This window comes from Diceros bicornis, chromosome 4 (assembly GCF_020826845.1).
Source record: "Diceros bicornis minor isolate mBicDic1 chromosome 4, mDicBic1.mat.cur, whole genome shotgun sequence".
In the NCBI taxonomy this organism is placed as follows: domain Eukaryota; kingdom Metazoa; phylum Chordata; class Mammalia; order Perissodactyla; family Rhinocerotidae; genus Diceros; species Diceros bicornis.
The window spans coordinates 37,395,863-37,423,140 of record NC_080743.1 but is presented as its reverse complement, the minus strand read 5'-3'; the positions used below and the strand labels follow the sequence as shown (position 1 = coordinate 37,423,140).

Below are 27,278 nucleotides of genomic sequence, written 5' to 3'. Positions count from 1 at the left end.
GGCTTTCATAAACTTTGATATTCATCTCTTATAGGGTCCACCTGGTCCTCCAGGCCCAAGAGGCCCTCAAGGTCCCAATGGAGCTGATGTAAGAATTGTGAAATATATGTTAATTATTTTGAAGTAGTATAGATATTGATATTGTTTAATGCCAGATGGTGTCTAAGGTACAATGGAGATAATTACATTATTGTTTAATGTTAGAAGTAGACAAGAGCTCAAGGATCATCTACTCCATTTCATTTTATAGAAAAAGAAACAGGCTTTATAGAGAACTAGTCACCACAAATACAAAATAGGTACAAAGTTCACATTCAATATATTTTTATTAGTGAGTGAGAAATATTTGTATTATAATGAACAATATTGTTCTGTTCAACATTCTGAGACTGTGCCTTACATATAATAACTGTTCAATATTCCTGAATTGTTTCAAATTTAAATTTTATCTCTGACAATGGCATAAGGAGATGGTTTTTAATTGGCTTTGATTGTACTAGCCTACGTCTGTACTCCAAATATCCTTTAAGTATGCATCTGTCATCAGTGGCTTTTATTGAAAAACTTTCTTTTTCTATTTCAGTCTATAAAATATGTAAGAGTAATATGTGCATGATAATATGTGTACTTCTTACCTTCTAAAATGTTTCTTCTCAATTACATAAAGATGATCTCCCCCAAGCTTAAAAATTGACTCACTGTTCCAACATTATAGAATTTTGAAATATAGTGCCATATTTTTCTTACTCTTACCATTAACAAATTTATAGGCTTTGACGTTCTCTCTCCTTCTAACTTCACCTCTTCACAATGAACAAGTCATTTATTCTTGTCTTTATTGCTTTTCTGTTATGCCCCTTTTAATTCTGGCAGGCTAGACTGGTTGAAACAGACTAGGAGCAGATGAACTAGAAGAGCTTTTAGGTTTTACTTTCCCTTAAGTAATTTAAAGGCTAAGAGGTGGTTTATAATGTTTTTTGCATGGATTATGCGATTCTTAACCAGAGTCGTATTTTGATCCGCAAATATCTCCAAAATTATCCTTGAAAACCAACTTGTTCAATGGTCAGAGAGACTGAAATTATGTTCTGAGTATCAACTGACATGACTAGAGCTGGAAAGTCTCCTGCTTTATATTCAAAATTCTGGTGAAGTTGAACATCAATGAAATATAATTAAATTATTTGCTATCCAGTAAATTTGGCAACTCAGTAAAGGGCATCATTTTGTTCCATCCTTCAAATGACTTGGAATGTTCATGCATACATTTCTCTCTCTTTGAGAACAGCTAGATATATATTTATGAATTTATTATTTCATTAAAAGAATGAGGATAACTGTATTTTTTCTACACTGCAGGGACCACAAGGACCCCCAGGATCCATTGGTTCAGTTGGTGGTGTTGGAGAAAAGGTAAGGAGTGCAGTGACGTATAGTTTCAAACAGCAAGAATGGAGGACTTTGATAATACTGGCTAATATTTTAAGTGCATCTAGTATTACTATCTTTCTAAGTATCTTACACGTAGTTATAGGAATCACAGCTCTTTTACTCTAGTAGTTAAATAATTAAAGGTAAAACAATTTTGAGTTAGCATGTTTTTGATTGCCAGGTATTATACTGAGTAATGCACATGAATTATTTCACTTAATCAACACAGCCACCCCATGATGATGGTACTATTATTATTACCCATATTTTTAAGCTGAGAAAGCTGAAGCTTAGAGAATTTCAGTAATTTAATCGAGGTTTTGTCATTAGAAACTGATTAAGTCAGGATCCAACCATGTATGCCTGAGTAGACTAAGTGTTTCTGGTAACTCATTACTGAAAATAAAAGAAATTGGTTGATGTAACTGACTTAAAAGGGAAAAAGGAATCTTTTGACTTACAAAAGATTTAATCATCTTGTCATGTTTGGAGTTATATTTTCATTACTAATACTAGGACCTGTATTTGGCACTTTTCATGAGTTGGCTTGTGCCATAACATTCGAGCTCAGAGTAGCTTCCTTTTCTCATGAACATGATTTCATTTAAAATATCTTCTCTTTCTTTTTATGAAGTTGTCGGAATGATTCTCTGATTTCTTCTTTATGCATTCATGCTCATTTCTTAATGGAATTTTCAAGGAAATTGACATTGATATTTGCTTCCTTTAAAAGATGAATTATTTGGCAGTTTTGAGGGATGAAAATTAAATTTCATACCGTGAAATATTATATAGTGATAAAAATGTAGAAATTTCCTGAATTTGCCGGTTATTAATTAAATGATATCAGAAGTATAAACCAATCCTAATCGTAACAAAGATTCTGTTGTTTGATCTTAAAAATTTTTGAATATCATATCTTGTACTTAAATTCATTTATTTCAGTTAAAGGATTTAACCCTCAGAAAAAGAAATATAATAGCATTAGAATATAGTATTTTAATGTTTATTTCTGCTCAACCCCCACATTCTAGTATTTTGATTATATTTAATCCTATATGATTTTTCAGATAGTTTCTTATTTACTAAATTAGAAACATTTTAAAGTTATTAGATAATTTTTACTGAATAAGCAGTCTAGATTTTTTGCTTGACTGTCTTTTTGTTTAAAGTCTTAAATTTAAAGTTTTGTGTTGAAAAGATGCATGTGAGCTGGGGGTGGGATTGAAACGACATTTTTCTCTGTGTCCAGTTGTTGTAGGAAGAACAGCAGAAGAGACAACTGGTCCCCGATGGTATCACTGTATTAGACAGATGAAGACAGCCTTGCACTTTTCCTCCTTCTTTGCATCATCCCCTTTTGGCTCTAATGATGACTAGATAGTTGCGAGAACTAGTCTCTGGTTTTAGTTTTGCCCACATAGCAAATTCTAAAACCATTTAATAGCCTTTTCAGCTTATCTTACTTGTTTCCTCAAGTTTTGGGGTGCAGTGGGAACAGTTTTAAGTACTTTAGTTGCTTCTTTTATGGTTTTATCTTCTGTGTTGCTCTTGAAGATAAACATGGATGCCAGATGTTTGGAGTTTTGGGAAACTCCCTTTCCATACTGTTTCCATTTGTTTAAAGCCGATCTGGGAACACCTTGCCAACTTTGAGTCTTAAGAGAATGATTCAGTCAATCAAGATGATGATTCGGCTTCTTACAATTAAAATGTACCTGATTCTAAATTTGTAACACTAAAAAATAAAGTTTTAATTTTTCTCTATTAAAAAATTCTTTTTTATGTGACAGCAGGATAAAAAGAAAATTCTAATTTTAATTTTCTTCAGAATCTGGGGTATTATAAGCTGCTGTAGATTACAGATTTCTGACATCAGCTTTGATTCTGGCTGAATGCTTCCCCATTTCTATTTTGGAAAATTTATTCTCAGTCGCTAATTCAATGAAAAAAAAAAAAGAAAAGAAAGGCTGATATCGTTTAGTCATGCTGCACTTTGTTTAAATATGTTTAACCTGTTTTTTATGTAACTTATATTTGCTATAGATGGATTTTGCACTTCAATGATTTCCTCAAAACAAGGAAATATATCAGGACATTACCTTAAGATTTAATGAATATTTTATGACTTTAGGCATACAGAATAATTTGCTGTTCCTTCTGAAGGGAGCTTTAACCTGAACAAGTGTGTTATAGAATGGGGTAAAATGGTTACAGGATAAGTAATAATAAATTTTTAATCTAGCACCTCCTTCATATGCCAGTGCTCTTCACAGAATTTATATTTTTGTATATCAATTATTATTCTTTAGAATGAATGTACTGTAGCTTTGTTGATACTAGAAATACAGATTTAATCCCTATAATGTAGTCTTGTTGCCATATTTTATTTCTTTACTTGTAATTTTGTCCCATCCCCTTTCAAAAGACTTGAAATGAGACATTTTTAGATAATATTAATTTCATCTTAATTAATTGCTATTTATATTGGGGTCTAACATACAAAATGGTAATTTTCATTTTTTTTTGAACAAATGAATATTAATGCACTGTTCTTGGAAAGAAGAGACTTTGTAGTAAAAACTCGTCTTTAAATATTGACAATTATTTAAACCCATCTCTTTACCACCTATCATTTCCCTCATTAAAAAAAACGGAAATAGTCTTTTCAGAATCTACTTAAGTTTAACTTTATAGTGGACAAGGCATAAAGGGGAACAACAAAATATACAAAAGGTGACTAAAAGAAATGTAGTTATTTCTCCTCTAGTTCTATATCACCATGGGTTAATGTGGTGCATTAGAAAGCATTTTGTACATGGTCAATAGATTTCCTATATTTCTTTTTTCCCCCAGCTCTATTGAGGTATAACTGACAAATAAACATTGCATATATTTAAGGTGTACAACTTTATGTTTTGATATATGTATACATTGTGACATAATTCCCATGCTCAAGCTAATTAACACATCCATCACCTCACATAGTTACCATTTTTATATGTGTGGTAAGAACACTTGAGATCTACCCTAGCAAATTTCAAGTATGCAATACAGTATTTTTAACTATAGTTACATTACTGTACATTAGCTCTCCAGGACTTATTTATCTGGTGTATCTGAAATCTGGTACCCTTTGACCAACATTTCCCCATGTTCCCCACTCCCCACCCCCTGGTGACCACCATTCTACTCTGCTTGTATGAGTTTGGCTATTTTAAATTCCGCACATAAGTGATATCTTGCAGTATACTGTATATTTTCCACATATAAAGCATTTTAATATGGACAGTTGACTTGAATGGCAAATTGCTTAGGTTTTGTTTCAAAGATATGAATAATGGCTCATAAAAATGTCACTTATATATCATTCCATCATACTGAGATGGCTGAATGATTCATTGCACTGTAAATAATGTAAATGCAATATTTTACTTCTACGGTTTATCTAAGATAAATGGAAATATTTGCTACTCATCTTGAGAGAGAAACTAATTTACACACAATAATACTACTAATAAATTCCTAGAAAGTCCTTGCTATCTTCCATCATTATGCAGATAATTCAAAAAGTTAAAATATGTGCACATTCTCAAAGAGTAAGAAATTATATACACAAAATACTCTCTCTCCTGGAATTATGTTTATATTTAATATAACACATTTTAAGCCAATTGGTGAACAATGGGTTTGTGCCAGGAATATTGGAAATAACAGAGTTAAAAATTGAAGGAAATTCAAGCCTCACATTTTTTTAAAATTTAGAAAAATTTTCTCTTTAGAATTTCTAGTACTACTGATTTTGTGTAGAAACATGGTACATGAATGTACTCTATGACTTCCATTGGATGATTATTTGAATGAAATATTATGTTTGTATGTATTTCTGTGTGAAGAGTTAGTAACAGACTTTCATAATTAAAACCTACTAGTCTAGGAGGTTTATTTATTAGTCCACTGAGTTAAAAAATAGTGATCCATATCCATACAAGGAGATTATAAAGGCTACCAAATGTATAATATGTATATCCTCAAAAGGAGCAGTTTTAATTAGTATCTAAGTACTTTTATGTATCTTGATAAATACAATCTTTTTCTATGTTCTTTAGGGCTATATTAAATATATTTTCTAGGATTGCCATAATGCTACCAAATTATTTGCTTATTGGTTATAGCAAAGATAAAGTGAATTCATATTTTAGTAATAACACAATTTTAAATTAATAATCAATAAACTTAATTATAATATGAATATTGATGCCGCACACATACACAATTTGTTAGGAACATGCAGATGTCTGTTTTGTGTGGTTTAGTGGGAACTTGGATTAATGCTCTGGCTATTGACTAACTGATGACAATTGTAGCATCCCTCCTATCCACTTCTGTCTCCTCACCTCAGAAATAAAAGTATTGAGGTCAGTAATAGGAAAAGTTCTTTCCTCTTATTAAAGTTTTGCACTGCCTTTTAAACAATATAGGGATTTAAGGGCTAGTCTAAAATGTCATGGTCATCATTGAAGGCAGTTTTACAAATGTAAACATCACTTCTGTGTTCTGATACTCATTTGATCTCTTCTTTATAGGGCGAGCCTGGAGAAGCAGGGAACCCAGGGCCTCCTGGGGAAGCAGGCACAGGCGTGAGTGCTGTCTTATGGTCAATATAAGGTGTTACAGTCCAGGAATTTGTTTTAGAGCGTTTTAAATGTGTAATTTAATTCCTAGCTGTGATTCGGTTATAGGCTTTCCCTTTCTAACCCATTAAGAATAATCACAAATGCAAAGCCTTTTCGTTTAATAATTTTGCATATCCTCTGCATATTTCGATTCACGTAGAAATTGGAAACAAATCATATTTGCATATGTTAAAGCATTAAAACTATAAGCTGTTTATTGTACAATTTTTTTGATGGACTGACCACAAAAGAAGCAAACAAACTCTGCTACACCAAATAAACATTTATGAATTTTAATACGTATTAAGGATCACATTATTCTAACTTAGATTGTTTTAAACCAGGAGTAAATTTGACCCCCGGGAAACATTTAGCAATGTCTGGAGATGTTTTTGGTTGTCACACTTGGAGGAGTGGTAGCTGCAGGCATCTAATTAGTAGGGGCCAGGGGTGCTGTTAAACATCTTGCAATGCACAGCACAGCCCCCCCGCCGCCCAGCAAAGAATTGTCTGACCTGGTGTGTTGAGGTTAAGAAGCTCTGATTTGAAGCTTGTAAGGTAATCCTTCTTTTTCTTACGTTGTATAGGGTCCCAAAGGAGAAAGAGGAGAGAAAGGAGAAGCTGGCCCGCCGGGTGCTGCGGGGCCTCCCGGAGCTAAGGGACCCCCAGGTGACGATGGCCCTAAGGGTAACCCGGTAAGTGAGCTTGGTCCCCTGTAAAGTGGCGTCTAAGTCAAAGCCACTCTGGAGCTTCTCGTAGAAAGATGAGAAATCGTGAGACTCTGGCCCATAGCTGGTGGAGCGGATTTTTCCTCATTTTGTATATTCACAAGCATTCTCAATTGACTTCATTTTTTAAAAATTTTCTTACGGGAAAAGAGAAATACTCTCACATAGTTTTACCATGACTTTTACCTCTTAAACTTCAGAATATCATGACTTTATAAAAACATATTTTTCATTTATTTCCTTTCCTTTAAAAAAACATCATTTTAGGGTCCCGTTGGTTTTCCTGGAGATCCCGGTCCTCCTGGGGAACCTGGCCCTGCAGTAAGTATCATGGAAAAATAAAGGAGTTATTTTGGTGGAGATGTTCGCAGTGTCTCTATTGTTCACAATTAAAGAAAATTCTTAATTACTTGGTGGACCCCCAAAAATCGAAAGAAAAACAAAATGCAATCACAACTACAACAATAAAATTCATGTATTGTTGGAAACTATTAGACCTATGTTTCATGCTTATTCTCTCCATTTGTATTAGTTTTCCAGACTTTGTTGGGTTGTACAAACTAATTATCTGAGTAACAGCATTACTATTATTTGGGTCACAGGATCCTTGCTTTTATCCCAAATTCTTCTATAATGCAAATTCTGTCTCAAATTGTGCCCTATCTGTTCATGGTGAAAGGATGCTGTGGCCTGATTCACTAGTTACCTCCTCTTCCTTTCCTTATTTTAAAAGCATACTATATTTTAAATTTGATATAGTAGCAATTTCACAAATCTTTATGGAAAGAGTGAAAGACACCACAATCTGTAAAAAAACAATTGAAAAAACATAATAGTACTTTTCTTTGTCCATGTGGTAATAACTTATCTCAGGGACTAAGATAGTACATTGTAACTTTTTACTCTGAAAAACTGAATTAGTAGTGAGAAATATCTGGATTCGTTTTCTGTTGCCCACTATAGGGTCAAGACGGTGTGGGTGGGGACAAGGGCGAAGACGGAGATCCTGGTCAACCGGTAAGTAAGCCCATTATTTTTATTTAATTTTCACATAGTCTCAAGACATTTTAAAGAAATAATCCGCTTTTCGAAAGCATTGCTATGTATGTACATATTTTTTTGAGAGAATTATCAATTAATGTTTGAATTCTAGTTCAAAGTCAAACTTACATGGAGTGTTTCTTGATGTGATTTAAGAGATATAAGCAAAGCTTTTATGATAAAAAATGTAGTCATGTCATGCTAATGATTTTGTCATACTATAGCAAATTCAGCTATCTATCCATCCATCTATGGTTAAATAAAAAGTTATTTTAAAAAGACAAATAAGGGGGCCGGCCCAGTGGTGTAGCGGTTAAGTGCCCGCGGTCCACTGCGGTGGCCTGGGGTTCGCTGGTTCGGATTCTGGGCGTGCACCGATGCACGGCTTGGCAAGCCATGCTGTGGCGGTGTCCCATATAAAGTGGAGGAAGATGGGCACGGATGTTAACACAGGGCCAATCTTCCTCAGCAAAAAAAGAGGAGGATTGGCAAATGTTAGCATAGGGCTGATCTTCCTCACAAAAAATCTTAAAAAAATTAAAAAAGATAAAAAGACCAATAAGGGGGCTGGCCCAGTGGCATAGCAGTTAAGTTCGTGGCTCCACTTTGGTGGCCCAAGGTTCGCAGGTTCGGATCCCGGGCGTGGACCCACGCACCGCTTACCAAGTCATGCTGTGGCTATGTCTCATATAAAGTAGAGGAAGATGGGCACGGATGTTAGCCCAGGGCCAATCTTCCTCAGCAAAAAAGAGGAGGATTGGCAATAGATGTTAGCTCAGAGCTAGTCTTCCTCACAAAAAAAAACAAACAAAAAAACACAAATAGGACTGAAATGAAGAAAACCATGTTATCACCCTATCATTAGCATGAATTACTTCAATTACTAACCTAAATGAACTCAGCATTGTATTGGACTATTTTTTTTTTTATTTGGGAATGGCACAGTAGAGGGCTTTGGCCATGTGTGGTTATTTAGGGAGGAAGTAAAGGAGGGCACTAACTTAAGTAGGAGCCAAAGACAAACTGCATCCCTAACACACTTTGTCTCTAGAGCCATCCCCACTCGATATCTGCAGTCAAAGAGATCTAGGCTTCTTTTGTGTCAATAAGACTTGCAGGTCATATCCCAGCTTGTTGCATACTCCTTGGCATAAAAATGCTAGTGTTGCACAAGAAGAAATTTAGAGGTAATAGTTTTATGGTTCTATAAATATATGTGATATGAGTAGAATTATTAACAATATAATTCTATTAATTAGTATGTCTATTGGAAGCTTACCAGATATAAAGGAGCATCTTTTAAAAGTACACAGTTTTACATAGAAGGAATTTGATTCACTTTCTTTCAGCTATGAAGAAATTTTCCATATGAATTTACCAGCTCTAACTATAGATATCTAAAGAAAGTTTAGGTATCTGAAATAGGGCCGAGATTTTCTAGGAAAGATAGATGTGGGGAAATGAAGAAAGAAGGTTGGTCCACATTTCGAAAAGTGCTGTGGGTCACAATAATAATTTCTTAAAAGGTATTTTTCATATTTTATAGGGTCCTCCTGGTCCATCTGGTGAGGCTGGCCCACCAGGTCCTCCTGGAAAAAGAGTAAGTTTTTGAAATTCTTTGTTTGAAACGTCCGCTGATTACCCACTAAGCATATAAATTGGTATAATATATGTAAGCTTTAAGCTGCACATTATAAGGATGCTGAAAAATATAAGTCCTAGACAATAATTTCTTAAATTTGTCAAAATACATATTGGAATAGGACATACGTTCACTGTCTCTCTGTCACAATGCAAATGAGAAAAAAACAACTTATAGAATTTCCCACTTCTCTGTGCTTAGGTCTTCCCTCTGTACAAATGTGGTAGCCTGTTATAAAAGACTCTGATGGTACCCTGAACATCAATTCCTGGTGCACTACAGGGAGATGTGATGCCGAGAATCCAGTGCTAGTTTAAAACATTGTAAAAACCTGAATGCAGTATCAATAGAATGAGCTCAGGAATCAGTATATAGTGTTAGATTGGTTTACATTGTTACACTTGCCTGATTCAGAATCAATAGCAGGATTGTAACAAAGGGGTATAGAAAAATATAAATAAATAGATCTTGTTCAAAATATTGGCTACTGTAGAGCCTAGGAGACTAACTTTACTGTCTTTTTCTTACTATTGTACTATTTTCATAATAAAAACAATCTCTGTTGACCTGCCTCTTGCACCACTGACATCAATACACAGTGTTCTCCTGCACCTCCTGTAATCTATTTTCCGACCTACCCGTGAACAAAATATGTGGTAAACATCAAAATACATTTATGAGGCTCATTCCCCTTTTAGTAATCCAAAGTGTAACATGATTTTTGAGATTTGTTGCCTATTTTTACCTGCAGTCTGAATGCATTTAAACTTTCCAGATGAATGAGTATCTGTTCTATTATTGCAGACCTTTCAGAATAATTATATAAGATGTCTCTGAGAATGCGTTGAAATCTTTCCTGAGAAAACATGAAATCATTTTTTTCTTTCTCCCAGCCTCAAATGATGTTATTTAATGTAGCGGCTAACAGGCAATGAAGCCATACTACCTGGCCTTTTACCCGGCTCTACCATTTATTACCTGTATTGCCTGGGGCAAGTTACTTATCCTCTCTGTTTCTCAAAGAAGGCCTACTACCTAGGGTTTGGCCGAACATAAGATAACTCATACAATACAAAAATAATAATATATGTTCATATATTAACTGTTAATGTGTTAGCTTTTAGTTATGAAATAATTTTTGTACTCATAAATATTCAAGAACTATCATCTTGCAGGTGTAAATTATAATGCTTTGATACGGAGAGAAACTCTCCTTCAAAGTATGGTAGCTACTAGAAAAGGAAAGACTCTGTCAAAATCTATTTGAATATTTTATTATACATATTGGCAGCTTCTAAGCTCATTCCATTATTCAAGGCAAATTCTCAGCAAGTGCTATCCAATTTAGTTTCATTTTAAAATATGTCAAAAAAATTATTTATTTACAATCTTTGATAAATTCAGCTAAGTACCATTTGATATTTGGGATGAATTCTCTTAATGTGGTGACAGAGTTACGGAATGAATTAGTTTTTTTAACTATACAGTGGTCAATAATGTGAATTACTGATTTTGAAAACAACTAAATAACTTTGAAATTTAAAAAAAGTAGGGCCCGGCCCCATAGCATAGCAGTTAAGTGCGTGCGCTCTGCTGCTGGTGGCCCAGGTTCGGATCCCCGGCGTGCACCGCTGCACTGCTTGTCAGGCCGTGCTGTGGCGGCGTCCTGTATAAAGTAGAGGAAGATGGGCACAGATGTTAGTCCAGGGCCAGTCTTCCTCAGCAAAAGGAGGAGGATTGGCATGGATGTTAGCGCAGAGCTGATCTTCCTCACGAAACAAAAGTAAATAAATATAGAAACAATTTACTACAGACCATGAATGGAAACATGCAAAAAACAAAAAAGGACACTTTGGTGCGAACCAGTATATCACGTGCCCCTTTTGGATTAATATATCACCCAAAAGTTTGAGTAATAGATAACTCACACAAACTTCTAGAAAGACTTCCATTCAATTGTAGAATTGAGAAAATGTGATAGAAAAGTCAGCACCAAAACAGATATTTAGATTATGCTCTGTTCTACAACACTGAGACAGTGCTGTGTAGTGGAAAGCCCATGTATTGCATTCTTATTCATTCACACCTGATTTGGACCTCTGCATTTACTGCTTAAATGTGGTCTAAAGTAAGAACATTAGTTAATCCCTGATTCTTAAGTACTTTCTCTTTATAATGAGAATAAGGTTATATTTTTCACAGATTAGAAATACTTATAATAATAATACATGTTATGGAATATGCCATATAATATAATATAATATAATATATTAATAGTGTATTAACAAGAACATAGTATACACTCAACAAGTTTTAATTATTTGTTTCTTTAAGAACATGAAGAAGAACGAACTTTTTCAATCCAAAATTTAACATTACATGGTATTGGTAACTTGCAAGTAATCGGCAAATTTTCTTCTTTAGATTTATCAGATAAAATTAGAAATACAAAAATCATATTACTCTGTTTCCTGCCAGTATTTCTAACTAGACAACCTGATTAAACTCTCTTGATTAAAAGGAGTAAATGATTTTGAAAAAATAAAAAAATGTTTAAATGTATCAATGAGATGAGTAAAAATAAGAAAATACGATAATGTGTTAGCAAAGTTATAACTGAACTGACATATAGATATATAGGCCAATGGTCTCAGTGAACAGAGAGACCCAAGATTATATAGAAACGTCATTTGTGACAAATTAGACACTGCAGATCAATGGATAAAGGATAGATTATTGAGTAAATCAATGCTGGGGCAATTGAATATCTATATGCAAGAAAATAAAATTGGACCTTACCTCTCTCCAATCACCCAAAAAAATTTCAGAAGAAAGAATTACAATATTAAATGTGAAGAGAAAACTTTGGAATATTTTAGCAAAAATTAATGGAGAATAAATTTGTGAACTCTAGTCACAAATTCTGGTCAAATAGTTGTGACCAGAATGGGAAAGATTGATGTATCAAATATATGAGAATTAAAAGTTTGTTTATCTAAAAATACTGAAAGGCATTGAAAAGAAAAGATCCAATTAGGAGAAAATATTTCCAACATGTAGAAACTTTGCAGAGAAAAATTTTCCAGAGTATCTAAGTATATCCTACAGATTAAGAAAAAAAACTCAAACAACCAATAGAAAAAATCAGCAAAAGGCATGAAAAGGCATTTGACAGAAATGCTCCACAAACACATGAAAAAGTGTATCTAGAAGTCAGAGAAACGTGTGTTAAAAATGACATTAAAATACCGCCTCACATCCATCAATTAACAAAAATTTAAGTCTGACAAACCAAATGTTAGAAAGGATATTTAAAAAAAAAAAACAATGGGGATTATCATACACAGCTATTGTGAGTTAATTGGTACAATTGCTGTAGGAGAATCGTTCTGTGTTATCTAGTAGAATTTAACATGAACTTTCCTACCATCTTGTCGTTTCATTCCTAAGTACATACCCTAAATGATGTCTTACACGTCTTTACCAAGAGACACATATAAGAATGTTCATATCACTCTTGTTCATAATAACAATATAGAAAAGATAAATGCATTGAAATATATTGGTAAACTAAAATATCATATGGCAATGAAAATGAATGTGTTGCAGATGCATGAATTAACATAAATGAATCTCAAACACCTGATGTTAAGAAGAAAATATATATAATGTTGAGCTGGAGAAGATGTATTATATGATTTCACTTATATAATATAATATGTAAAAAAACCTTTAAATATGTTATTTAGCATTCAAACATAAGTGGTAAGAATGATGAAAATTAAGGCAATCATTCATCAAAATTTAGGATGGTAGTTATTTCTCTGGGAGAAAGAGGGATGCAGTAGTTGTGAGTGACATGTAGGAAGTAATACATTTATATGTTAAGAGACTACAATATTAAAATACTTAACTGGGTCATTCCTTGTGTCCTATTTTTCTTTAGTATTATTAGAAAGTTCTTTGGTGGAGTTCTTTTTGGGGATGTTCTATCCTCTCATTTTAAATAATTTATACAAATATGATGAGCTATTTTTAATCCACTCCAGTCATTTGGTAGATAAAATTAGCAGACTTTGTATCCATGAGTTATTAATGACAGGAGAACAGTGATGACTGTGCAGTCCTTACAAAGCTATTGACATCCATTTTGATATAGCAGAAAAATCAATCTTAGCTCAGCCCGATTGAGCAATATTATGCAGGTCTTCCTCTTTTAGAATGCAGCATCATTAAATCTAACCTGAAAGCTATTTAACACAATGTGTTAAATTGTGTCCTATATTAGGTTTGAATAAACTGGAAGGCTTAATTGGCTTTATCTGTTTTACACAATAATCTATTTTCTTCAACAGAGTAAAATACATTTTAATGGCTATAAAAGATTACTGTAGTGTCAACAATCTTATTATTAAAACTATAATTTGCTCTGATTTAACACTAGCAATTAATGCTTACATCCTTTTAAATTACAATTAACTAAACCAGATAATTTAGTCAAGAGCTCTACCTTAACCTAAGAAAATAGATGGCTTAGCTGAAAAAAATAGAAATACAAATTATTTATGTAGGTCTTTCTCAGCATATGAACTGACACTCTTCATAGCTTAATATTAGCACATAAGTAGTCCCAAATGCTGTTGCATTAGAATCAAACAGACCTGGTTTCAAATTCTTGTTTTGTTACCCAGAAATTTAACTTGGGATAGGTTAATTTCTTTCAGTCTCAGTTAACTAACATATAAAGTGGGCATAGTAACTAATTTTGAATGCTGGAGTGAGGACGAAATTAAATTAATAAAATATATATACTTAAAGCACCAAGCCTAATGTCTGGATTTATCAGGAGCATGTTATCAGGAACAACAGTAGATATTATTATTAAGGAGTTAAACACAGTTTTCAAATTATGGCATTACTTATAAATGAAATAAACATTAAATGAAATGTCAGATAAAAGAAAGATTAAGACATTTTCTTCTAACTTCTAAGTTGTATAAATTGAAAGGAAAGTTTATTAGCAATAAATTTATAGTAAGTTCATAGTAGACTTAGTTTTGTTTATTGTTGAATTTTGCTTTGCCAATAGTTTTACAGTGATCAATGCTGAACTAACTGAGTGAAACATACAAAAGTCTATAAAATATTAATTAATTACATTTTCAAAGTATGGTATACTATGATTCTGTTGAAACTGATACATATTACCATTATTTATTCCTTGGTGCAAATTCATGTAAAATCATGTAACATATATTGTAAAAGAATTTCCTATGAGAACTATTGCCAAAAAAAGGGAGCATTCAAATTCTTGATGACTGCATATATTTTTTAATAAAATGGATTTGCCAAACAACAGGGATTTAGGACTAGTTTGAGAAATAATAATGTGATTAAACTGAGCTAATTGAGAAAGAAGTCCTTGGGAACTCGAATGCACTGAAAATACGTGAGGTCACTCTGTTTATACACTGCAAGAACACGAGGCACCTGAGTCTAAGAGGATATGGTGCAGAGTGAATTGAAACTAGTGGGGAGAATTCTGTCTCCACCAACCTTTGCATTCAGCCAATAGGCAGCAGTGTCTTTAATGCAGTAGTCAATTTAATATCATCTTTGAGGAAACAGCAAGAACATGTTCCTATGCAATAATTATAATATCTGCTCTACACAGATATGATTTGATTGAATATAGAATTGCCTTACCATCTCTTTCTCATTTCATTTAGAACACGTAATCTTAAGTAAACTTTGTATGTATTTTGTGGAAATTAGCATTTCTCCTATCCTTAGTTTCTCCACATTGAAGGCAATAGAAAAGTAGATCAATAACAATTTTGCTGTAACTTCTCGTAGCAGAAATAGCAATGACTAGATGTGTTCGAAAGTAGTATCATTTTTTTCCATGAGTGAATCTCAGAAATAAATGATAATATACCTTCCTAATAGAATGTTGATCAGAATGTTGTGAGTGACAGTGATACTGAGAAACAACATTCTAACAGTTATTGAACAAGTAGGAAAATTAAGTTGTCATTTGTAGTACACGTACATTCTGTCATGCATTTGTAATACTTGAGAATAAATGTATATTTCCTAAAGGCACTAGGAGATTGTATAATTTATGTTAATAACCATGGAATTTTAATTCTCAAGTTATCATTATAGCTGTTTGAAACCAAGAGCTAGTGCTATGCCCTTTTATTGAAAAAAATCTAGAGCTAACTACATAATTTAAACATTATAGCCAGAAAATGCACATATTAAATAGAATTTTAGAGTCCAGCTCATGTTGCCAAGGGAAAGTTCACAATAAAAAAATTAAAGCAATAACTGATATTATTAATTTATACAAATATGGAGAAAGCTTTAACTTACTATTTATACATATATGTATTCATATATGTATACATTCGTACTTTCAGTCCCTATGCCTTAATGTATGCATGTAAATGGTCAGAAGGTAAAGTGTTGGAAGGAAACATCCCTCCCACATCCACCCACTCTGTCAGATTAGCTTTCTCTACTACCAAACAAGATTGATGTACATATTTTGTACACCTACTTCATCTTTGTAGATTTTACAACATACTGTATTTGTTAATTTTGATGCCTGTCTTTGTAACTAAACTTTACGAACTCCTTAGGGTTCCACTTCTATTTGTTTAATTTTTTTGTATTCTCCACACACAGCAGATTTCTGGCACATAAGAAAGACTTAAGGGGCCAGCCCAGTGGCATAGTGGTTAAGTGCGCACGCTCCACTGCTGGCAGCCCAGGTTTGGATCCCGGGCGCGCACCGATGCACCGCTTGTCAGGCCATGCTGTGGTGGCATCCCATATAAAGTGGAGGAAGATGGGCATGGATGTTAACCCGGGGCCAGTCTTCTTTAGCAAAAAAAGAGGAGGATTGGCATGGATGTTAGCTCAGGGCTGATCTTCCTCACAAAAAAAAAAAAAAAAAGACAAATATTTGCAACATGAATGAAAGAATGGATAAATTATAGAATAACATTGTAAAATGTGAATAGTGGAGAGAGGATTATATTGAGTATTTTATATGAAGTATATTTCTCATGGCAAGGAAAAATCCTATGTAACAGTGACTACTGGTGGAGAATTAACTGGAGCCTGTTTTATTGTGTCGTGTTTTATGAGGCATTTTTTAGTCAGAACACTCATGACTTCATGAAAACACAGCAAGTAGTTCCCTAAATTAAGTCCTTGCCTCTCTGTTTATGCAGCCACATGAGAAATAAATGACTAATTCTCCATAGGCATTATTAGTTTTTTTCAAAGGAAAGTTCCTATTCTTCCGGAAAAAGTGTGTTACATGTTTATATCCTAGTTTTTCTTTAAAAAAAAAAAATTATGTTCCATCTGGAAAAAATGAAAGGAATAAATGAAAGTGGGAAAAATGAGATAAAGAATAGAGCAAAACCATTCAATATGGATTTCCACCATGACAGACGTCAGGCATTCATTCAAAAAGGGAAGAATCCTTTTGGGATGGAGAAACTCTTTATTTGAATCACCATTTTGTGGCTGTATTGTAGTTTACTTGTGTTTAAATTCTCTAAGCTCATCAAACTCGGATTTCCTTTTCTCCCTTGCAGTAAAAGCAATATTTTTGTTCTATTTTTAGACATTTGATAACTTGCTTTTTTTTAAGCCAGATATTTGTAGATCTTCTATACTATAAAGTTCATGTGTGTAGATGCAATCTTTTGATTTAAGACTCCATACCTTCATGTCACTAGTTTAAGGAAAAACCTTCATAGAATAAGGAGAAACCCGTTATTCAGTTGAATGTCATAATTTCTATTCCCAAAATCGTAGTCATTATGGTTGTTTTAGGTTGCATGGATTAATATTTTAAACATAACACCAAAATAACTTATGAGTCAACATTTTAACACTAGAAAATATTTGAAGCTTATGCTTCAATACAGAAATCCTCTTGCATAAATAGCATGAAATTAAAAAGATGCACTTAAGTTTTAATGCATATATTATTGTTAACATATTGCTGCCACCTCAAGAGACTGCTCATGGAATTTATACATTTCTTATCTTTGGGTCGAGGCCCAATGAATGCCTAATAATATATGAAGTTACAGTGATGATATTGAGAAAATAATTACTAATGATACATTCTTTGACTCTCTCAGAGATAAAATGAGTTCGCAGAACTCTCTAAGTTTGATGAAGTGTTTGATACCCATTTTAAATTTGGATTTAAAAGAACATATGAAAGACTAGCATGTATTCACTGTTAGAATATTAATATAGCATCTAAAACAGAGGAACTCATCCTCCTATCTCACCTTATTCTCACCGATTAACACCGCGTCGACTACTCTCCCCAACCTCCAATCTCAATCTCAGTTTATGATTTTGAGCACAATTCAATGCAAAAATTAAAGTAAACAAATGGAAAACAAGAGAGTCTGGGGTAAAATGAAATGCAATTTCTTAGAGATCATTGTTTCTTTTTTAAACTTCCTGTACTTATGTCTGAACTTGTGCAGAAAATTTCAGCATCAGATTGAATCTTATTGCTTGTTAAGTCAATAAAAGTTCACTAATTAGTGGAAATAAAATAAGTGTTTTATAATAAAATTGTAGAATTTATATGTCTTAAAATAAATTTATTATGAATATATATTGTGTAGCTCTATAGGCAAAAAGCACTGTTATTGTAGTGGGCTATCAAACCAAGTGCCCTGCTTGTGTTGATTTGAAATATTTCTATGAAATGCGGTAAGTGAAAAGATCAAGGACCCAGTGTAAATAATAGGAACAAAATTTAGATATAATGGAGATTATAGTATGTTATTTGTAGCTTGAAAAATTATTGCTTTTTGATACCTTGAATATTATATGTTATATAACATAAATGATTCTTTTCTACATCATTTTGTTACAATGTTTAGAAATGTCAAGTTTTATATTTCACAGATGAATGTCAAGGTTTATATTACGTAGATGACAAGGTAAATATAAGAACGAAACCTGAATATTAAGATCTGATTATATATTATAGGATCATATTATACAATATATTTTTAGCCACCTTTAAATTTTCCAGTTAAAACAAGTAATTTCAAACATGGAATTTATATTTTTCAGGTATTTTAAACAGCATGTGTGGAAAAAATAATTTGTTCACATGGTGTCTACAAATATATTTTGAGAGTCTATTGTGTTTGACTTGACTCTTAGGTTGCCAACACGGTGAAAGTATAGGTAAAATACCTTATTATAGAATAATAATATCCAATAATTTTAGTAATTATGATAACAATAGCTAATATTTGCAAAGTATTTTTTATGTCCCAGGCACTGTTATACACCATTTACATGTATTAACTCATTGAATTCTCGTGACTACTCTGCGAGATAGCTACTATTATTATCCACATTTTGCAGAGAAGTCAACTGAAGCACTGACAGAGTGTGAAATTTGCCAAAGATCATAAAGTTAGTTAGTAGCAGAGCCAGGATTTTAAGCCAGCAAATCTGAGTCCAGGCTTTATGCTCATAAGCACCAGACTCCATACCTGTATTTGATACTGCTACACTGGAAAGTTCACAAAATACTTTTGCATATGTTATATCATTTAAATTTAACAACAGTTCTATAACAAGAGAATTTTTATTGATAACAATTTATGGATGAACGAAGTGAAGTTCAGAAATAATAATAATCTGTTGAAAGTCACACAACTAATAAAAAAAATCGAGTTAGGTAAACAGATGCCTTACAAAGATAGAAGACTATATATATACTTGCAAAGAGCAATATTATGAATAGCTTTAGATCTATATAACTAGCATTTCCCCATAGCAATCCATGCAGCTGTACAATAGTCATTCAAACACCAAAATATTCTTTTACGCTTTTGGATGACATATGGAGTGTGAGGACTTTTTTCTATTTTGCTCTAATACTAGATTTTAAAACAGTTATACTATTTTTTATGCCAATTAGTTATGTGAATTACATAGTTCCAGAAAATGAAAATATATCTGTTGACCATCAATATTTTAAATGTTGTGCTGTTCTACTTTGAAAATAGTCCTATAAGAATGCATGACACATGGATGTTATAAGATTAAGAAAAGAATCAGTCTTAAAACGCATATAAGGATGGAAGTGAAATCTGATACATTCGATTAATTCCTAATTATACAATACAAAAAATAATAGCTGACTATTAAATACTCAGTGACTAAATCATCAGCATTTAAAAACTTTACTGTTTGCTTACACTGATATGATTTGATTATCTGTATTTCACTCAATCTGTGTTTTATTTATTTTTTATATCCTAACTGAAAGTTTTTACATAAAAAGAGTTTTGATTTTTCTCCTTGTATTTTAAACGAAATAGCTATAGAAAGCCACAATTTATTAGAATTTGTTACAAATGAAACTGGAGTATTTGCAAATAAGTCCTCCGTTACATTACTTGCACATGTGATACACGTTTTAAATGCAGGTTTATGTTTCTAGGGTCCTCCTGGGGCTGCAGGTGCAGAGGGAAGACAAGGTGAAAAAGGCGCTAAGGTAAAATACGTCTCATAGGTATTGTGTTTGGAAAGCTCGTGCATACAGGGAACAACATCTATTTCAGTACTTTTAATAAAGTAATGAAATGCCTTTCCTCATTATTAATGTGTTCACATATTTTATTTTCTAACAGGGAGAGGCAGGTGCAGAAGGTCCTCCCGGAAAAACTGGTCCAGTTGGTCCTCAGGGACCTGCTGGAAAGCCTGGTCCAGAGGGGCTTCGAGGCATCCCTGGCCCTGTGGTGAGCATCTGTGCTAAAAGATGCCTTTGGAAAATAATGTTTTATTTCTTAAAAAATTATGAGTGAGGATGTTTATGTCAGCATTATTTAGTAAATTATAGTGGGGACGTTTTATGGGAATTCAGTAAATATTATGTAATAAAGTTGGATAATCTTAAAATATTTAAGTAGGTCATTTATTTAATAAGTTCTTGGTGAAATTCTAACTTATAAAGGCAGAATAGAAAACTAAACCCTAAGATCTCAAAGATGTAAAATTTTTATACATGCATCCATCTGTACATATATGTGTGTGTATGTATGTATATCTGTATGTATGTGCATGAGACATATACACACAAAGTGAAAAGCCTCAAAACTGCTTACAATATTTGTAGATGGAATTCATAGATGATGCTTTCTTTCTTTCTTTTTTGTATTTCCAAAATTAAAATAAAAAAGAAATAGGTATGTTTTTGTTAATTAAAAAAAATCCATCATGGGGGCCTGCCCCGCGGCCAACCGGTTAAGTGTGTGCGCTCCATTGTGGCGGCCGGGGTTCTCCAGTTCGGATCCCAGGCGTGCACCGACGCACCACTTGGCAAGCCATGTTGTGGCGGCATCCTGTGTAAAGTGGAAGAAGATGGGCACAGAGGTTAGCCCAGGGCCAGTCTTCCTCAGCAAAAAAAAAAAAAAAAAAAAGGAGGATTGGCAGATGTTATTAAAGGGCTGATCTTCATCACACACACACACAAAAAAAATCGATCATGTTTATTTTCCACAGGGTGAACAAGGTCTCCCCGGAGCTGCAGGCCAAGATGGGCCACCTGGTCCTATGGTGAGTGGTATCTTTTCTGTTGTTTAGAAAGAGACAACTCCAGAAACAAAATTGTTTATAAGCTAGAATTCCTGAGATTTTATCTTATAAATTGGTTTCTATTTTGTACAATATTTAAGGAAGTTTATTACTCAGACCTAAAAAGAGAAAAATAACCCTAGTTGATAGATTATTTGGAAAATATGCCTCTTGATCAGAAGATCTTTCCTTTCTCATGTCCTTTGGATGAAAAAAAATATTTCCACTCTGAAAAAAATGGCACTAATGGCCCAGCCAGTTCTTTTCCAAATGTGTGGACAGTTCCCCCAAATGCATGCAATTACACTTAGTTTCCTGGCACTTCATTTAAAAGAATCACATTGGCACAGGCACACAGTGATTCCTTCACCAAATAAATTGTTCTCTTCCTGAATCATACAGGCTGAAAGATACAATATTAACCCCCATTAGTGAAGAAAGGTATAATTATTAAAACACTCAAACTTGGTTACTATCATGAACTCTATGTGCAAACAACATTCTTGAGAAATACAATCAAGCATTTGAACATATGAACACAGCATATGAACACATAGATGGAGTTTATTATAGAAGCCAAGGCTTGCCTCACTACAAAATTGGGGCAGAAAATGAGAATCCAAGTCTTGCTTTTAAAATCATTGCTTACTAGGCGACAGATTCTTTTTTATGGTAGAGATATTTGAACTTCACGGTCCAAAAATATTTATGTGTAAAGAGATTAATCAAAACAGCAAACAGTACACACGGCACTGTGCAAGTAGGATGCATATTGTTTAAAGAGTCAAGTTCCTCCATATAGCAATTTAAATTTTACAAAGATGCCTCGTATCATGAATATATTAATTACCTCAGAGATATATACATTATCAGAAAGCCTTCAAAACGGGGATTCACCATCTTAATTATTCAGGAGGAATTTTGGCCATTCATTTTAGTAAAAATGCCACAAAAATTTTCTCTAACATACCAAATATTTCGTGTTACACAGATTATTGTTTTAACTTTCACTGAAAAGATCACTTGTTTTAGGAGCTGGATAAAAGTTACCAAATTTTGAGCGGCTTCAAGCAGGAGATTATCAAATCTGCACGTGACCCCGTCTGCACAGGAACAGGGGCCTGGCTGGAGCAGGATCAGCTCCACGTCTGCGCCACTATTTAGGGAATATTCTCCTTAGATATAGTAAAGTCCTAACTGCACAGAGTCAGAGCCTGGAAAAATAAATACTTTGACTTAATGTCACCCTAAAATTTGCCAGAGATTTTTTTCTTGTTATTTCAGATTTTCCAATAAGTGTTCTGACCTTTCTCCAGATGAAATAAAAAATATCATGCTGGAGATTTCCTTTGGCTAATATTAAAAATAAAACCATCAGACATACCACCTGATTCCAGCTTGCAAAAGTTTGTATTTCTGACTCTTAGATAAATATGAGTTTACAGAGCGAGCGGCTGAATAACTCAAACCCTTTTAGAGGCAGAGTGAAATGAAAAGCAGCAGAATTGAGCAGCGTGGGTGCCATTTCTTTCTCTGGCTGCTTGTTCTATCAGAGAATACTTATAATGTGAATATATTGTAACTTTTTCATAGGGTCAAGTCATCTGACTGTGATATCTACTTTTAATGAAAATGCTACTTGGTCCTCATGAGGTGAGGAGAGGCAGAGAAATCATCTTCAGGATGCTTTTTATGGCAATTTAGTGAGCTTTTCAACTCAGCTAAGAAAGATTTATTTTAGTAGGCAATTTTTGATCAGAGTGAGAAGTAGTGTAGCATGGTTACTGGTTAAGAGCATCAACTCTTGAGCCAAGCTCCCTGGTTTCAAAAACACGCAGTACCACTTACTTGCTGGGTGACTTTAAGAAAGTTATTCAATTTTTTTCTAAGCTTTGGGTTGCTCATCTGTAAAATGAGAACAGTAATAGCATCTATCTCATAGGATATAATGACGTTTAAATGAACTAAATAGGGATATTAGTATCTTCTACCTGATGGGGTTCTTATGTTAGTTAAATGAGTTATTTGTAAAACACTTAGACCGTTAATTGGCACTAGTAGCACCAAATTAAAAAATTATTAATTGAATGAAATATTGATAAATGTTTTGAAAAATGAACAGTTTCATATTCTTAGTGAAAAGTAACTAAATTAGAGCTCATTCATGCATATGTATCATCAATAAACTTGTTTACAAGTCATTGACTGTCAAAGCAAATGGAAGAGACCAACAAATACAATTAATCTTACTTATAGCAGTTAGAGTATAAGGTGATGAGTACTGTAACAGAATCAAGCAGAGGATGCCAGATATACTCAGAGTAGGGCTGTTAAAATGTCATTTTCTTGTCTCCTCTGGGGATCCTTCCCTGATAAGAAGTATGATTATTAAAGAAGGAAAAGAGAGGCTTAAGTGTGGATAAAATGTGAGAGATGAGAATAATAGAAGTTTCAAAACTCATACAAGTTTGCATTAATCTCTGAAATTAATCTATGTGAAAATCATCTGAATATTTTCTCCATAATGTGCTTTTGCTCGTTATAATTATAAATATATTCACACTCACATCCAAGTCTACACATGCTTCAGAAGTTTGTTTATCACTAGAGTTCTGCAACTACCTATTGGGTCTCTTTTCCCTTTCCAGAAGCTGCCTGCAACCTCCTACTGTATCATTCCACTAGTCAGACAAAACTGCTACGATATTCCCTTTTCCCCAACTTTTAAATACAACTTAGCTGTTCAACAAGTACAACTTACTCTGCTTGCATCATTCCAGATTGGCAGCTACCTAATTAGACAGTTGAACTCTAACAGACCATCCATTTCCTATATAGGCAACAGTTTAACTATTTTATATCAACCTTTGAAGTGGAAATTCTTGGGGGCAGAGTGAACCAAAGAGATCTTTTAAAACTCTTAAAATGATACTTGTTTGGTGTCTGCCCACTCTAGGTAATCAGCTCTAATAGAGTATAGACATATAGTTTTTTACTTTAAAAATTAGATACTTCTCATGGTAAAAATTAGTTTAAACTTCTATATATACATGAATTTTATATACTTCTGTATATTCAGAATCACCATATGGAACTAAGGATAGATAATACATTTGAAAGCTAAAAGAAAGCTAAAGACAATGAAGAGATTATATAAAGAATTTTATTTGAATTTTTTTAAGTTGAAATGCTGATTTTTTGAGTAAATAGTCAACAAAAATTAAATGAGAATAAAATTGAGTATTTTAAAGAGAACAGTAATGGTGGCTACATTCTCTCCTGTGCTGCATGGTCAAAATTAACATGATTTAATAATTTTAAACTAATTTTTATTTTATTTTTCAAAGGCAGGATGACCATATGTTTTAGTTTTAGGCTTTTATTTTGTTTTGTTTCATATTCTTTCATTTTAATAACCTATTTGTTCCAGAGTAGCTGGAAAATCGTTCAGTATTTATCTTTGGACAAGTTTACCTTAGTATTATCATATCTTCCTTCTTTTCACATACTGATAAAATAAAATACCTAATAGTATTATTTTTTGAAGCATAAATGCCTAAATAAATGGTTGGATGGGTTACTGAATTGCAGTTTGATTTTTTTAATGTGATATTTATACTATCTGTAAACAAGATTGAGATGTGTAGCAATCTATAATGATTAAGCAGATTTAAACAACAAAGCATTTTCTTTTCACCAAATTAAGCATTATTTCAGAATATTACATTGTAAATAAAGTGTGGAATCTGCAGTTTCTTTAAACTTCAATGCATTAGAGTTTTGAGATAATACAAAGCAAATATTCTGTAAAGCATACTACTGCAGGGGAAAATGATTGTGTATTCTAAACACTTAAGAATGTATCATTCCTGGTTTCCTGTTCACTTTATTACTTATAAATTATGTATTTCCCTAGAGTTTTTCAATTTACAATATTTTAAAGAGGAAATAGAAAATATGTATACTTGGAATAACATTTTTGTATGCAGAGTTGATATTTTTGATATGTTCCAGGTTCAGAGGGTTATTTATAACTGCTATCAGTATCATAACTTTACCAATTGCTGTTGCCAACTTATTAAAATGATAAGAAACTGATTTTGCTTGGCAAATTCCTGCTTAGATACAGTTATAATTTCATAGGAGATTATTAGCTTAGAGGAATTAATATTCATTTCCTCTAACTCCTTCATGAATAATATTTATAGAAACAATTTAAAAGGCATTATAAACACAAATAATGTCTAATATGCCTTTCATTAAGCCTGAGCAATTGGAATTCCTAGTATTTCTTCCTTTTTTTCCATTTTAGTTAGTACTATTAGAATGTTATGAGAAAGCTGATTGACAACCATCTGTAGCATATCAAAAAAGAATGATAATAATTAACATTTATATTATACTTCTCTGTTTATGCAGTGCTTTTGTAGGCCTGGTTTTTCTTTCATTTTCACAATACCATGACACAGTTATTATTAGAATGCTTTTATAAATAAAGCTCAGAGATAATAAGTAATAGATCCAAGATCACCCAACTAATGAGTGGTAGACTTGAGCCTCTGGATGATGTATGATTGGAATATTGATGCCCAGCAAGCAACACCCTATCAGTTATCTCACTTACAGCAAAATTTCTGTAAAGTGTATCACATGCCTGAAAGAGTTTGAATGTAAAATGAGAAGTGAAGAAAGAAAAAAGTCTGGCCTAATCTTTAGTTTCGTATTTTCAATCTAAAGAATGTGTTTACTTTTAACTGACATATCAATTTTAACCAATATTCTTAAATGGTTTCTGCTACTGGTACAAGTATATGATTCTTTGATACAATTACATTTTTGTTAGATTCTTTTTTCATGCTTTATTACATTACCTTGTTCTAATATATAGTCTTTGGCGTCTATCCTGACATGACCTCAAGAAAATATTGTTTCCATTACTCATTTATATTATTCCTTTAAAAATATGCTATTTGGCAACATTATTTCCTAACTGATAATTCACCAGGCATTTCTGATGAGATCAGAAAAAAGTAGATACAAAATATGTTCCCTTAATTTTTAAATTATTAAGCTAGTAGGACTAAATAGGTAATGTTTTTATTTTAACATAAATGAGATCCTTTGTGCTGTTCTGATTTGCACATCGATTTAACTGGATTTGGGACCTAATGCCATAGAGCCGTGATTCTTAAACCTTAATGTATATCAAACCTATGAAACAGATTGCTGGTATCTAACTCCAGAATTTCAGATTCAGTTGGTCTGAATGAGGCCTAAGAATTTGCTTTTCTAATTGGTTCACAGGTGATGCTAGTGCTGCTGGTCTGAGGATCACACTTTGAGATCCACTATGAGGGTGTGGTAAACTAAATGAAAGTCCAGTGTTAAAACCCAGCCTTAGAATATACTTGAAAGTGAATTTGGTAATTTCTTTGTAGGCTCCTTTTTGTCTGTCAAAGATTTAACAAGGTGGCATGATTGTTTATTTTTACACAAACCAGAATCTAAACTGAATTAATACAAATTTACGTCTGAGCATTAATAATTTTCTCCTCATTAGAAGAATATTATTAGGTGCATTCACATTTAAAATTGCACATACTTTCTATGAAAATCTATCTATCTAATCTATCATTAATAGAATGATGTAGGGAAATTGTCCACTTTTTTATATCAATACTTACAGAATTTCAAATTCATGCATGAATTAAAACAAATATATCTAATAATAGCCCAAAATACTATTGTTACACAGGACCAATTTAGACTAACACTGTTCTTTCTTTCCTCTGATGTTTTGGATTTCAGTTTGAGGCATATACTTGAGAAAGTAAGGAATGGAAAGAGCCCTTCTACTCAATCTCACAGTAGCCCCGTGAGATAGGAATTATAAGCCTCAATTTACAGATGAGAAAACTAAAGTTCTCTTTGGTTAGCTAATTTAAATTGCTAACAAGAGAGGCTGGCTTCTATCCCAAGTCTCTCCTATTCTGAACCCATACTTTTCATATTACTTAATGGTGCTTGGATCAGACCCATGGCTCTTAATACGTTAAAATCACAAAAATGGTGGACTGGGACTTAATGCGCTCTTTCATACCGAAGACT

At 33.0% G+C, this 27,278-nt stretch overlaps 1 protein-coding gene across 1 annotated transcript in view; it reads left to right on the top strand.

Moving 5' to 3' along the window:
• The window catches only part of COL11A1 (collagen type XI alpha 1 chain), a 206,523-nt gene that overhangs the window by 164,328 nt on the left and 14,917 nt on the right, over positions 1-27,278 (top strand). The window contains exons 48-57 of the mRNA XM_058538650.1: positions 35-88; positions 1,360-1,413; positions 6,018-6,071; positions 6,695-6,802; positions 7,103-7,156; positions 7,799-7,852; positions 9,423-9,476; positions 20,038-20,091; positions 20,228-20,335; positions 21,099-21,152. Coding sequence (XP_058394633.1) covers positions 35-88; positions 1,360-1,413; positions 6,018-6,071; positions 6,695-6,802; positions 7,103-7,156; positions 7,799-7,852; positions 9,423-9,476; positions 20,038-20,091; positions 20,228-20,335; positions 21,099-21,152 — 648 coding nt within the window. The remainder of the gene's footprint in view (positions 1-34; positions 89-1,359; positions 1,414-6,017; positions 6,072-6,694; positions 6,803-7,102; positions 7,157-7,798; positions 7,853-9,422; positions 9,477-20,037; positions 20,092-20,227; positions 20,336-21,098; positions 21,153-27,278) is intronic.